The sequence below is a fragment of the Medicago truncatula genome, chromosome 4, assembly GCF_003473485.1.
Source record: "Medicago truncatula cultivar Jemalong A17 chromosome 4, MtrunA17r5.0-ANR, whole genome shotgun sequence".
NCBI lineage: Eukaryota > Viridiplantae > Streptophyta > Magnoliopsida > Fabales > Fabaceae > Medicago > Medicago truncatula.
In genome coordinates, this window is record NC_053045.1 from 14,455,337 (window position 1) to 14,470,673 (window position 15,337).

The window sequence follows — 15,337 nt, forward strand, 5'->3', positions numbered from 1 at the left end:
CTTGCTCGCCATGGCGAGTTCAAGGCGAACTCGAGGCGAGTGAAAATTAGGTGCTCTCGGGAAAAATGACATTTTCTTACTCAAACCTCAATTCTAAGCTCCCTATTCATCTTTTTAACCTAAAACTTGTTCTAGTCATCATTAATATCATCTAGGTACCTTAAACCATCCCCAAAACAGCTTATAACAACTTTTCAAAAATCAAATTTTGATCTGGGCTACTCGCCATGGCGAGTTAGTCTGCTCGCGAGGCGAGCTATGAAGTTGCTCACTCGCCATGGCGAGCAAGGCTACTCGCGAGGCGAGCGATGAACTTCTGTACGGGCAGAAAACAGGTTTTTCCCAAAAATCCCATTTTTCTTCAAATCACTCCCCAAATTAGTTTACAGATGAAAAATGAATGTTTCTATGCAACCAGAACCCAATTCTAACATCAGAACAGCAATATCTACCCCAAAAACCATTAATTCAACTTATACCCAATCCCTCAATTTCTCTCCAAAACCTGTTAAACTCAAAATCAGAAATTAAAACCTATACTACTGAAGTAAACCTCACCCTTACCTTAAATTTGCAGAAGAAATGCACAGCAAAAATCAACTCTTGGTTCTTCCTTGGTTCTCTCTTGCTCTTCTCCCAAAACTTGTTCTACGTGAAACTGATTTCTAACTTCTCTGTCTTAACTTCCCACTTAATTGTAACTCCCTTCTATTTTCACTTAACTCCCCATAATTTCTATTAACTCCTATTAATTCCCCAAACACCAAAATAATTATTATTTCATACTTATTCTAATTATTATTAAATAAACCATATAATAAAATAATACACCACATAAATCACCCAAAAATCACATATATATATATATATATATATATATATATATATATATATAGACTCCACATAAATCAAAATAATTAAATATAACGACTAGGGCGTTACACTTTCGTCCCTTAACTAAAAAAAAGATTGTTTAAGTACTTTATCTTTATCTCCATTACCTGTTTTGGTCATTTCCATTAAAAAAATAAAAAAAACGTTAGGGTTTATATCATTCATCTTCTTCCATCATCTTCTTCATGATCTTCATCATCAACAACACACTAACCCAGAAAAAATAATCTTTTTCATCATCTTTATCAAATCTATAAACATAATCAATTTCATAACTCAATCAACAACCAATTTGTTCACTAAAAAAATCACTTTAATTTACCAAACAATATTTTTTTTTTAAATCCAAATCCAAAACCACAACACTGCTATGCTTCTCTAAAGATATCAATGAACTAATACCTTCACCTTATAACTACTCATCCAATCGTAAAATTTCAGCTTTCAACTGTTCAATCTTAAGATCCATGGATCTCTGCAAATAACCTTTCTTCTTTCTCCTTCTACTACTTGACCCATTACTGCAATTTCCTAGATTTGGCTAGGATCGAGTAAAGAGGAATTGATAGAGGGAGAGAGGTCGAGTGGAATTAGAAGGGTGTATACATCATCAAAATTTCTTAGAGGCTTGTTGCTTCTGTTAACCCATATTGTTTCCATCCCTGGATTTTTTTTCTTTTTCAATATGTTGCTTCAATTCATTCACTCTGGTTTTATGGGTTTCTTTGTCAACCCTAATTCTTTAAGCTCATTTTACTCTTCAATTGATGCATGATTTTCAAAATTGATGGATGCATTTTGGTTCTACATGGCTACAATTGAGATAGTGAGTGAGACTTTGTTGTTGGAATAGAAATGAGGAAGAAGGAATTAGTGAGGTGGAGAGGTAAAGGGGTGTTTGTGCTTGTTGGTGACTCTTAGAAGGAGAGGTCACAGATGAATAATGAAGTTGGGATTCCTTCAAAATTATCACTGTAGATTTTGGATTGAAAAAAATTTGTGGTGAGTAGATATGAAGATTTTGGATGATTTGGTTTAGAGAGATTGATAAATTGTGTTGTTTAGATTGAAATGGATGTTTTTGAATGGAAAAATTGGTTATTGATTAAGTTATGAAATAGATTATGTTTAGGCTAAAATATGGTTTTGGTCCCTGCAAATATGTCTCGTTTTGGTTTTAGTCCCTGTAAAAAAAAATTGTTGTTTTTGGTCCCTGCAAAATATTTTGTTTTTGGAAATAGTCCCTAGTCCCTGCAGGGACTATTTCCAAAAACAAAATATTTTGCAGGGACCTTTTTCAAAATGAAAAGATTTTGCAAGGACTATTTCTCTAATAAATGGTTCGGTCATCATGTGCCACGTGTGCAAATTATCACAAAAGTGGAGCCAGAGACCAAAACCAAAATGAGACATATTTGCAGGGACCAAAAACAACAAAATTTTTTTGCAGGGACTAAAACCAAAACGAGGCATATTTGCAGGGACCAAAACCATATTTTAGCCTTATGTTTATAGATTTGATGAAATTTTCTTTTCTTTCTGGTTTGGTGTGTTGTTGATGATGAAGATCATGAAGAAGATGATGGAAGGAGAAGGAAGAAGATGAATAATGTAAACCCTAACGTTTTTGAATTTTTTTAACAGAAAGGACCAAAACAGGTAACGGAAATAAAGATAAATTACTCAAACGGTCTTTTTTTTAGTAAAAGGACCAAGGTGATATCAAATAAATACTTAAGGGACCAAAAACGCATTTAAGCCTTTTATTAACATTTTTAAGTTAAATCAGTTTTTGCAATAATAACCCAATAGAGTTGACTTTGATTACTTTAATTATTGTATTGGATTGGAATCGGATGGATGACCGCGACAGGTAAATGCATTCAGATCGCACATGTTGCTGGAAGTGGGCCTGTACAAGGATGATTATTATAGGACCATAAAGAATTGGGAAGTTTATTAAATTATCTCAAAACATGTTAATAAATATTATCCAGAAGTCCTAGCTCAACTGGCAAAAATGTCGAAATTGTTAGGCCGGATGCCATGACCGAGGTTCGAACCCCAGTACCTCCACTTGTGTGTGTGAGTTTATAATGGCTTTGCCATTTCGTCTATCTATCAAAAAAAAATAATAATAATAATTTCATATGTAACTATGACTTTTACGTGTTTACGAACCTTCCTCACACACCAGGAGGATTGCCACTTAAACCTTTCTTTGGAGAGCGCTTGAGAATGAACATGCGATTCTAACTACGTAAAACCCAATATGTTAGCATACTTCAAACTTACAAACCACTCCACAACTCTACCACATATAAGTAAAACACAACCCAACATTTTTTTGTTAAGACACCGATTCACTCTGCATGCTATCTCCACATCCACCCCATCAACCACACCAATCCAGGGTCGTATCTGAGGCAGGGTGAAGAGGACGACCACCCTAAACCTCAAAAAATAAATACGTAATTTGAGGCCCAGTTTTTTTTAGGGTTTTATTAGGCTTAAAAAAAATTACTTAGCTTTTTTATATCAAATTTGATGTTTGCCTTGGCCACCAAAATCTCAAAAACGACACTGCACCAACCTCGTATGCTTCCATATTTTATTTGCTTCGAAATTCTCGATATCAATTGTATATATGAAAATATTAATACGAACGTTAACCGTCATATCAAAATACATTTTTTTGAAGAAGTTAAATTATCATACCAAAATCCTTAAGATAAATATACTTTTGAAGAAGTCAAATTAACCAACCAAAACTTTTGTGAGAAACAACTTCAAAACCAGAAATCAACATTAATAGAACGGTCCATTTAACAACATTTTTGCCTTTTTTTACATGAGGCAAGATTTTTAACTTACCAATAATACCAAAGGTGAAATAGAAACATTTAACATTTTTTTTTCTGGTCTAATAGCCTAATGGCTACACTATCAGAACAGTACATTTTTCACTTTTGTTTCTTTTTTTTTACAAAAAGGAACATTTTTTACTTACCAAAGATAAAATAGAAACATCGTACATTTTTGTTATATATATATATTTTTTGTCTAAAAGTTTAGTGGATAAAGTTTATCTTTTTAAAGTAATTATTGTTTTGATAATAGTCAGAGTTTGAACCCCAAACCTTACATATTTGATGTATTGTCCAACCAACTCAGCTACACTCACGATGACATCTTTTTAAGATAAATAAGTAGGATGTCTAGAATTCGAACTACAATCCGTACATAAAAGAATATTGTACTTATCAATTAAGTTATGTTGAATAACAATTATATTATTAAATATTCGAACATAGTAACGAAAAGATTTTCTATTATTAAATATTCGAGTATAGCATAGCAACAAAAAAGATTGCAAGCGGTGATGGTTGTCCTCTAGAAGTATGTACATGCCACATCCTCTACTTGCATGCATAAGGCAGTATAAAATCTTTAAAATTGTAGTACTGAATTTGAAAAATATTAATTTTGTAGATTTTCTTCAATTCAAGAGAATAAATTGTGATTTCATGAGCTTAAGAGATTATTCGGGTCTGATCAACGTCCTTCAAATTCAAGCCTCATCTCTACCAAATCCATCAAATGTTGCACTTAATTTGAATGACACTTTTTTGACAAAAAAACCTATTGAAATCATTTAACGTGGAACAAGGAACAAGGAACAAATTCCTCCGATAAGAAGAAAGAATAATAAGGAACAAATTCATTCTTATATGAAACTGTGTTAGATACACCATGGAATATGTTATCAGGGCACTCTTTAAGATGTGTCAATGATTAATCTAAAAAGCTGGCCCTAGTTTTCTAGTGAGAGAAACTCCAACTTCTCTCTAAACTTTCTTTCTCCTTCGCTCATCGAGGAGTGGTGGTTTTAGGTCATTTTTGACATAGAATCACCCCTCTACATCTTTCCCCCCCCTTTTCTTTCAATCTAAATAAGTGGTTTTCACATCTATCAAGTTTTTTCTTTTGTGTTTTTTGTGATTTCGTCGTCTAAGTGCGGCGTTGTGTTGTTCGTCGTCTTGTGCGAGGTTAGATTTCGCGTCTTGTCGCGGTGTTTGTTCAGTTCCTATTGAAAGATCTACATCAATCAATTACAAATTCAAGCAACGATTTGGACGTCAACGTTGCAGATCCGGAAACATGGGTATTTCAGTGATTTAGGTTTTATCTTATTATTTGTAGTTATTTTGCCGTTGTATGCTATTAACTTGGGTGCTGTGAATTTGTTCGGAGATTCACCCTTTACGCTTTTAGCGATGTTTGTATCTGATGTACTCTATCGATTTGAATGAATGAATATCATTTTGTTTTTGTCAAAAAAAAAAATATATATGTGTTTAAATTTTTTTATTTTTTATGAAAAATATTATGTAATTAATGCATTGAAAAGAGATTTTTTTTGAAGGAAGCATTGAAAAGAGATTTATTAAATTGTTCTTTTGCAGGGTATATTAAAATAATTGAAGAATTATAGTCACATCTTCATGAACTCAATAGTCAAAATTTTGAATAGAGATTAAAGTATATGAGTCATGGGTGTAAAATTATTTTACACTAACAATCAATCACAAACTCGTCAACACAACCAAAAAAAAATGCATAACTTTTCAAAAAGATGTGATCTATAGTGTGAGTGTAAAATATCTTAATTTCTTTTGAAAAAAAAAAAGAAAGAAAATGGTAACGATTTGTTTTCCACCAAAGGAAATGGTAAATTGTTGGTGTAAAATAATTTTGCTTGATATTAATGAAAATGTACTGTTTTACCGTATCACCCCATTTTTATGTAGATAATATAAAATTAGTGGTAAAACATGAAAAATGGTAAGTTACCTTGGATATTAATATACGAGTTAAATATGTTTTTAGTCTATATAAATATATCAATTTTTTGTCTTAATTCCTTTATATTTTTCTTTTATAGTATCTTAAAAATTTACCATCGCACTTTTGATCATACTTTAAATCAATTCATGAATAAACTTCATATTTTTTAATGAATGTTTGGAAGATTATAAGAATTTCTTCCAAAAATTTTTAGAATTATCTAACAAACATCAACTTTTATGTTTTAGTTGCCTAAAAGTTCATTTTTAATTCATATTGTTTAAATTTTTTTTTGAGGGATTGTTATAATATTTTTACAAAATTTCATTCAAAAATATGAAGACTACACATGGGTTGATTTAAAAGTAAGACCAAAAGTAGCGATAAAAAACTTTTGAGAATTTAATGTTGAAGAAATTTTTTAAAGAGACTAAATCAAAAAGTTGATTGATTTGTATGGAACAAAAACATATTCGATATTTAATATAAAAAACATGAGGTGAGCTATATGCCACACACTTTTTAACACCTAGTATCTTACTTATTGAGTTGAACTCAGATGAATCTCATATAATTTTGATAGAACCCATATAAATTTTAATCAATAAAGGTGTGTTGAAAAACAAGGTTAAATTAATTTGGAAAATGTTAAGGGCATTTGCGAACGGAAGTGGTTATGGTGCATAAGGAAATCCTTATGCACCGTGCATAAATCCCAACATAATTGCTTCCTACACCCCCAAAGTGAGTCAAAACCATTTTTATTCAAAATGAAAGAAATCTGATGGTTGTGATGTGTTTATGCACGGTGCATAAGGAAATGACTTATGCACCATAACTTTTGCCTTTGCGAACAAGGTTAAATAACTTAAAATTTCATATTTAATTTCTTCTTTGTTTTAAAATATATAAAATTTTGCAAAAGAGATTTTCATAACATACTAAACACAACTTAAAAAATAATTTAAAATTTAAAGAAATACACATAAGTTTACTCAAAAGCAAAAATCAAACGTGGTAATCGAAAATATTGATAACCGAAATTTGTTGAAATTATTTAGAGAGATTAAAAATTAAAATAGAGATATTTTTAGTCTTTTTAAAGGGAAGATATTTGCAAAGTCAAAAACTTATTTAAACTTATATGAAAAAGAATATAGTAGTAGCATTATTTCCTACAAAAAAAAAAAAAAAAAAAAAAGTAGTACTAGCATTATTCTAAAATTATTTCACAATAACTGTGAATCCCCCTTAAACTCAAAATTTTACCAGAATTTTTACAAATACGACAAAACAGAATCCTCATCCATTTATAACTTTAGTTTCTAACTTTAGTGTTCTTTCTGAAACAAGTCTGAACTATTAATTGTCTTCACACAAAATAATGGACAATACATGTTTCTATTTCTTCACGGACACGCTGTTTTAGTTGACTCCAAAACTGAATATTCCACACTATATGCTAATTCCATTTATACTTAAATCATATTATTAGTATATATAATTAATGCACAAGATTGCATCAAAGTGTGTGGTTCAGATACTCAAAAGGGTCTTTGAGTTTTGAAGAAAAATGGGTTTTCTTCATAGTTTATTATTAGCTTTATGTTTGGTTTTGAATTTGGTGTTTGTGTGTAATGGAGGCAGAACTAGTACTTTTGTTAGGAAAGTTGAGAAGACCATTGATATGCCACTTGATAGTGATGTTTTTGATGTTCCTTCTGGTTATAATGCTCCCCAACAGGTATTTTTCTACTTACCCTTTATTTCTTTCTTTCTTTGATGCTAATTTTGTATTGAATACATCCAAGAAAGATGTGATATAAGTTTTTAAATTGCTCAAGATATTGCATGTTTTTCTGTTTGTAACTATGTTATTGATACGAGGTATACCCAGGCTTTTGTTGATGAATAGGGGCCATTAAACTAGTGGGGTGCCCCCTCCGGACCATAGTTTTTTTTTTTGGTTCACAAGACACGAACCTGAGACCTTGCTTAAGAGATCTGAGTCATGTTTCACTCGGACTGATGATTAAAGTTTAAATGCAGGATTAATTGTGGTTGTATTCATGATTCATTGCAATTCTTGATATTATAATTTATAATGAATTACAATTAAAATGTCGCAGCAATCACAGTCCTGATCCTTGGTCGCGGACCTTTTTTGTTTTTGAAACAAAGGGTAGGGATCATTCTGTTTTTTTGTACTTTGATTTGTTTTTATCAATGATTAGTGAAAAGTGAATTTATTATGATATGACATTTTTTGCTAGAATCCTTATATGCATGCTTGTCGAATTAACAATTATTTGTAAATAGGTAAAATTTACCTTATCGTAGTTCCTTTCCACTACTGATAAGCTATGATTAGACAATATAAGACGAGTGAACAACATGGTTTTTGCCTTTGTAAAAAAGTTCCACATCGAATAAGAGATGACTTGACAATGTGTTTATAAGTAGGGGCAATCTTCACTTCACAATTTGGTTTTGTGGGGTTGTCTAAGACCCAACCACGATTTCTAAAATGGTATTAGAGCCTTCTCTAAGATCCGTTGGGCTACCAGCTATCAGGCCACCCACAATTTATATCCATGCTCCCGATGTCCATTCTTGGACATGAGGGGGTGTGTTCCGTCTTGGGCTACTCGCTATCGGGCCACCCATAATTTATATCCATGCTACAGATGTCCAGTCCTGGGCGTGAGGGGGGTGTGTTAAAGAGTCTCATATGGGATAAGAGACGATGTGTTTATATTTATTAATTAACCCTTGTTAGATTTGAATCTGTTTCAGTTAATCACAACCAATTAGTTTTCGAGTTTTTTTATGCCTTTTCCTTACTTTTAGTTTCAATGTTTTAATGTATGATTGGTCTGAATGAAGGTTCATATAACACAAGGTGATCATGTGGGGAAAGCAGTGATCGTATCGTGGGTGACTGAGGATGAACCAGGCTCGAACGCAGTGCGTTACTGGAGTAAGAACAGCAAGCAGAAGAGGCTAGCTAAAGGGAAAATTGTTACTTATAGATTTTTCAATTACACTTCTGGTTTTATCCATCACACTACTATTAGGAATTTAGAGGTACTTCTTTATTCCATTACTTCCATGGCTTGTATGTATTTTGTTTCTCTTTCAAATGCTAAGCTAGAAGTTTTGATCAATTGTTGATGTTTGTGCTTCTTTTTGGACAGTACAATACCAAATATTATTACGAGGTTGGACTCGGGAACACAACAAGGCAGTTTTGGTTTACAACTCCTCCTGAAATCGGTCCTGATGTGCCATACACATTTGGTCTAATAGGTAAACTGTATTCTATCAAACATAACGCGACCTTTCATAGTTGCTTTAGTCTTTATGAGATATCATTGTGGACCACTGATAAAAGATGCTTGTACCACTCCTCCTGAAAGATTGATTTAACTCATCCACACTGTCAGTGTAAATATTTTTTAATCTTTTAACTGAATATCAGTTCTCCTAAAAGTTGGTGATTTCTTAGTATCTTGGGTGGTTACGTGACTTTAGAAGTAATTATGATTAATGTCAAACTTTCTTAATAGTCTCAAAGTTTAATTGATTGATAGCGTTAATTTTTTTTTACACTGACAGTGTAAATGAGTTAAATCAATCTTTAAATTCAGAATTTATATGATATTTGTAGCAACTATTCAGATTTTGCAACATGGAACAATTGAATGTTTGTTATTAACTGATGTGCATTGTTTGCAGGGGATCTTGGTCAGAGCTATGATTCAAACAAGACACTTTCTCACTACGAATTGAACCCAACAAAAGGACAAACAGTGTTGTTTGTTGGAGATCTCTCATATGCAGATAACTACCCGAATCATGACAATGTTAGGTGGGATACTTGGGGAAGATTTGCAGAAAGGAGCGTTGCTTATCAACCGTGGATATGGACTGTTGGAAACCATGAACTTGATTTTGCTCCAGAAATTGTAAGCTTTCAACAGAAATTGACTTAATTTGGTTTTGATCATTTAAGAAACTTTTCACTCTTTTGCTGAAAAATTTTAACATTTGTGTAGAGCATTGTCATAGTCCAAGTTTATATCATGATTAACATGGATTTATGTTTGTTTGCAGGGAGAAACAAAACCATTCAAGCCTTACTCGCACCGATACCGTACTCCTTACAAAGCATCGCAAAGTACCTCGCCCTTTTGGTATTCTATCAAGAGAGCTTCAGCTCACATCATTGTGTTGGCTTCATATTCAGCATATGGTATTTGCTAAATATCTCTTCTGTACCTTTACATACATGCATATGTTGAAATCACTCTTGTTGAGTCTAATATTTCGAATGGATTCAATTCTGTTTGAAATAATTTAATGTTGTCAACTGCCTATAACTTATAAAGCATTAAATTTTACCTAATAATTTCAGTTTACTGTTTTTAGAGCTTTCAGAAGATGATAATTCTGCATACATCTTCCCTGTGGAATCCTATGTTTATCTTAAGCATCATATATGTGTCTTGTATTAGATTGTATGGTTTAACTGAATAACAGTTTCTTGTACTATAGTTAGAAAGAGTTAGATGCAGTTAGATCTCTAACGAATTGAATCAAATCAGTTAGAACGTTTCTTAGATGGTTTAGGTTTCTATCAGTGTCAAAGCCAGCTTGTTGTTGCTTGTAAACTTTTTAGGGGATAACATTAAGGAAAACATTATGAACATCTAATTGAATGATAAACAACTGCTTGCAGAAAGCAACGGTGACACAGTATGTACTGTCACTGGTTTAACAACTGGTGAGAATCTCTCAAATTAAAATAATGCTGCTTTTGGAACCCTTTGACTCCCAATCTGGCCTTATATTTGTTCATCCTTAAGCCGTGACCTACAATACTTGCCAATTTCTGTGAAGGATCTCTGCGTGTGTGTGTGTTTGTGTAAAAGCGTGCACACTTGTTAAGTCAAATAGATTTCTCATTCGGTGTCCTTTCACTCACCAACCGAGCTACCTACTTGAGATGTTAAACTTGTAAAGTCTAATAACTTGCTTCTGCTGCAATGTTACTGCTCGGTTTAGAGGTTATGTTAGCTTTTAGGATTCATGCTTATATCTCCTTGCTGTTTTTTAGCGCACCAACCAAGTTAACATCTTGGGACCGTAAACTTGTAAAGTTGAATTTCTTTTTTCTTGTGTTATGTTACTACTTGGATTAAAAGGGAGTGTAAACGGTATTTTCATGAACTCACTGTTTTCAAAGTTGTATCTCTGATGCTATAACTCTCTTCATTTTTGTCAGGAAAATATACACCACAATACAAATGGCTTGAACAGGAGCTACCAAAAGTTAACAGGACAGAAACTCCTTGGTTGATTGTTCTCATGCATTCACCTTGGTATAATAGCTACAATTATCATTACATGGAAGGGGAATCAATGAGAGTAATGTATGAGCCATGGTTTGTTAAGTACAAGGTTGATGTCGTGTATGCTGGCCATGTCCACGCCTATGAACGTTCTGTAAGTGCTAATATACCTATTTTCGTAATAATCAAATTTCAGATTTTTCCATGTTATGGTAATTTGCAAAAGCTAACAAACACTTTAAAAATCCATAATTTTTTTTCCATAAAATTTTTCATCCGTAAGAGTATTGATTATCCTCCCCTAAATAGATTTATTATTTCGTTTGGCGTTTGCTTCCTGTAACAACTGATTTGTTTGTGTCAGGAACGTGTGTCCAATGTTGCATATAATGTTGTAAATGGTATTTGCACTCCTATAAAAGATCAATCAGCTCCTGTATACATAACCATTGGAGATGGAGGGAACCTTGAAGGCTTAGCAACCAAGTAAGCTTTATACATGAAACTTTATGAATCTTATGAAATAATCCTTCTGTTTCCTTTTAGTTGTTGTTTTTAAGTTATTTGCACAAGCTAAGAAAACATAAAACAAAAATATTAATGTTGGTACGAAACAATAATTAATGTTGGTACCCAAGAGATCCAAGTCCAATTCGACTAGGACCAATGTAATGTTGGTACGAAACAATAATTAAAGTTGCATTAAACTTTGAAAACGACAACTAAATAGGAATACAATATTCTACAATTGGGACAATTAAAAGAGAAAGGCCCGTTCCCGTGAGCATAGCTCAGCTGGTAGGGATATCGCATTTTATATGCAGGGGCCAGGGTTTGAACCCTAAATTCCCCACTTATTCACCTTACGGTTGGACTTCTAGCCACTAGACTACTTGAGTATTTTCTAGTTACTTTTTATGCGGCTAAGTCTGATATAAACATCGTTTGAGTTGCAGCATGACAGAACCACAACCAGAGTACTCAGCATACAGAGAGGCCAGCTTTGGACATGCCATTTTTGACATAAAGAACAGAACACATGCTCACTACAGCTGGCATAGGAATCAAGATGGTTACTCTGTTGAGGCTGATTCTCATTGGTTCTTCAACAGATTTTGGCACCCAGTTGATGATTCCACAACTCATGTTTCCCATTAACACGTTGATGTTAAGCAATAAAGTCATATGATTATGTAATTATTGTTTGTGGGTCAATACCACCAACAATTATGATTATCATAATCATTACCTTTCATTTTACTTTGTATCACTGTTATATAACTGCAAAGGAAGAAGTTTCATTTGTAATTTGTAATTTTCTTTTTGTTGTAATAACTATATAGATGCAGATAGGAACCCCAAAATGAAATCCTATACCTCAGACCTATGGCTCCTAATTCTTTATTTATCAACCTTACCGCTTTGCTAAGGGTGCAACCAACAAGTAGAAACATTGTGTCCAATATTACTGGTGTATTTACCCGGCATTGCCCGTATTAGACATATAATTAAGAATGACAAAATTTTGGTATGTATGGTATCCGCAAATAAAATTCACCACAGACCGGTACGGGACAAATATCTTAACGGTTACACACAAATAGAATAAAATAAACCATATTTTAAGTACCATAACTTAATAGATGCACGTGCAGAAGAAAATAATTGGATTTAGTAAAATTATTAACACATAGAATATAACAAACATGAAATTCTGGCACGCTAGTTTCCTGATGTTGTATGTAATGTTCCAACACTGAGTCACAGGTGGAGTGTAGAGTTTAATGTTTCAACGTCAAGCTAACAATAAACAAACAGAACAAGAGAAATATAAAAGACTAAAATGCAAATGGCACAAGTTATTTGTTAACCCAGTTCGGAACAAATTTTGTTTGCCTAACTTTCACTTCCTGTAGATTTTCTTTTTATTATATCTTTTTATCGAGGAGGCTTCTTAGTATAACTGGGTCACATCCTCCAAATTGCATAAATAGGTGTGATAATTGTACTCCATGCATATGTGTTATTGTGCCAACGCATCCACCACAGAGTGCAGGTTATTATCCGACGTCATGGAAATGCAAATGCGGCAACAAGTTATACCCTCCACAATAAATTTTAATTATCTATACATCTAATGTATTTTTTATGTGTTTAAAATAAATAATGGAAGAATATACACGTTGAAGTTCAATATTAAATATTCTATGATAGTCTTTACAATGATTCCTCACCGAGGGTAATCAGTGTGATTCAGAGATTTTGTTTGTTGGATAGTTTTCAAAATGGCTCCAATAATAGTTCAGGATTTATGGATGAAATTGGTTGAATAAGCGGTGGTAAATTTATTGGAAGTAAATATTTTGAAGTTAAAGAAAAATTATTAAAAGCAATGAAAGTTTAAAATAACAAGAACTATACTACATAGATCTAAAGGACTTGAAGTAAAAGTGCATATAGTAAATGGACTTAAAATTAAATGACAAGTTAAGTGACTCAACAAAAATCTAGACATCTTGTATATGAAATTACGGTAGAAAATGATATTTTTCAATCACTAATCATGGGATGTAATTATACTTTGAATAGTCAAAACATACACCACAAAGTATAAGACCCATAATTTAGCTATATCTAAATCTAGATTTGGTAATTGTTGTGATGTTTTCTTTGTTAATAAATAAACAATCCCATCATAATTTTCATGTTGTGGAAATAAAATGTTTGTTAAATAGTCATTTTGATTTCAAACTCATTACCTTGAATGGTCAAATCGTTGAGTAAATTAATTAGACAAGTCTAAAATAGAAGTGCGTATGTTGTTTTCCACTACGTGTGATTTAGTATGTTTTTTCAGAATTTTTTTAAGAATTATAAATAAATTATAACAACACATGCAATGGATCATGCAGAAGAGCAAATAACACCTTATCTAAATAAAAAGCAAAAACAACGGTTGAAACAATAACTACTCTGCCGAGCACTATACAGGACACGTTCCAAGAGTGAACCACCACTTGCCCAATGAATATTTTTTATTGAAACATTAGAGGAATGATTCTCTTGTGCACTCAATCTACAGAACAAGGGGATTAATTGTCTTCGTTTAGGTATTTGTTTCTTCCTACATTTACTGTGAAGGCAATTGTTGTGCAAACAAGCTAGCCTGTATGGGACATTGAGTCTCAGGGTATTCATGATGATGTCTTTAGGGATAAATTTTGTTTGCCTAACTTTCACTTCCCTTAGATTTTCTCTTTATTATATCTTTTTATTTTATTTTTATGGTTTTTGTTTGGTCCTCCCCTTGTATATATTTTTCTTGTATTTTAATAATTTTTTTTCTAGATAGGTTGAATAGGATAGGAGTCTCTCTAGATGCCAATTAAGGTGTGATGTTAGTGTTTCCCTTTGTTCAGTGTCGTATCTTCAGGCTTATTACAAAAAGTTAACTAAAAATTTGTTTTAATCTCAACCGTATAACTTAAACCAAGGGTTATTATTTATTGATATCATTCTCACGTAATAAAAACATTCTCACTTGAGTATGGACTAGTATGTGTGTATACAACAGTAATAGTCATAAAAATAATAATAGTAATAATATTAATAATTTTTTTTGAAGAAGAAATAATATTAATAATTAATTAACATACCAAAACAAGTTTTTTCATCAACAGGAAAAATAACAACTTACCATTTTTCATAATTTTAGAATAGTTAAAACTATAATTATCATTAAGAAAATAAAAATAAAATTTTTTTTTTTTTTTAAAAAGATTATTTTTTTATTTAGATATAATATATATCCTCAGACTAGATAATGCTTTTGTCCTCACACAAACAAACTAGCTAGTGGTGTTCTTGATAGCATCATAAGTCGTTTTTTGTTCTCTTCACAAAGAAAATGAGAATTACCAATATATCTGCGATCAATATTTTTCATGCCTTGTTTTTCTTGCTCTCAATTTTCACCGTGATCTTCACCAGTAATACTGCATTGCCTGTTACCTGTTTAGGTATACAATTCTTTGATAATATTTCTCCAATCCTTCTTAACTTATGATATATATTATTTTTATTTAACATTATATTATCCCATTACATCTTTTTCATTTAATTAACACCCTCAAATACTTTACATTGTAGATACCAGGTGTCATGTATTTTTCAAATATGCTATAGATAATCAGGTATTGTTACTTTTTTTTTCTTCAAAATGTCTTATTTTCACTCTTATT

General features: G+C 32.1%; 1 protein-coding gene across 1 annotated transcript; it reads left to right on the plus strand.

Annotated features, from left to right (window-relative positions):
• The first annotated feature begins 7,080 nt into the window (after window positions 1-7,080).
• Window positions 7,081-12,559, plus strand: LOC25491935 (purple acid phosphatase). The gene is made up of 8 exons (XM_013599982.3): window positions 7,081-7,486; window positions 8,629-8,829; window positions 8,940-9,051; window positions 9,481-9,710; window positions 9,859-9,997; window positions 11,030-11,250; window positions 11,461-11,582; window positions 12,053-12,559. Exons 1-8 carry the CDS (start codon window positions 7,316-7,318, stop codon window positions 12,252-12,254), a joined length of 1,398 nt encoding a protein of 465 aa, XP_013455436.1. The 5' UTR covers window positions 7,081-7,315; the 3' UTR covers window positions 12,255-12,559.
• Window positions 12,560-15,337: the final 2,778 nt, after the last annotated feature.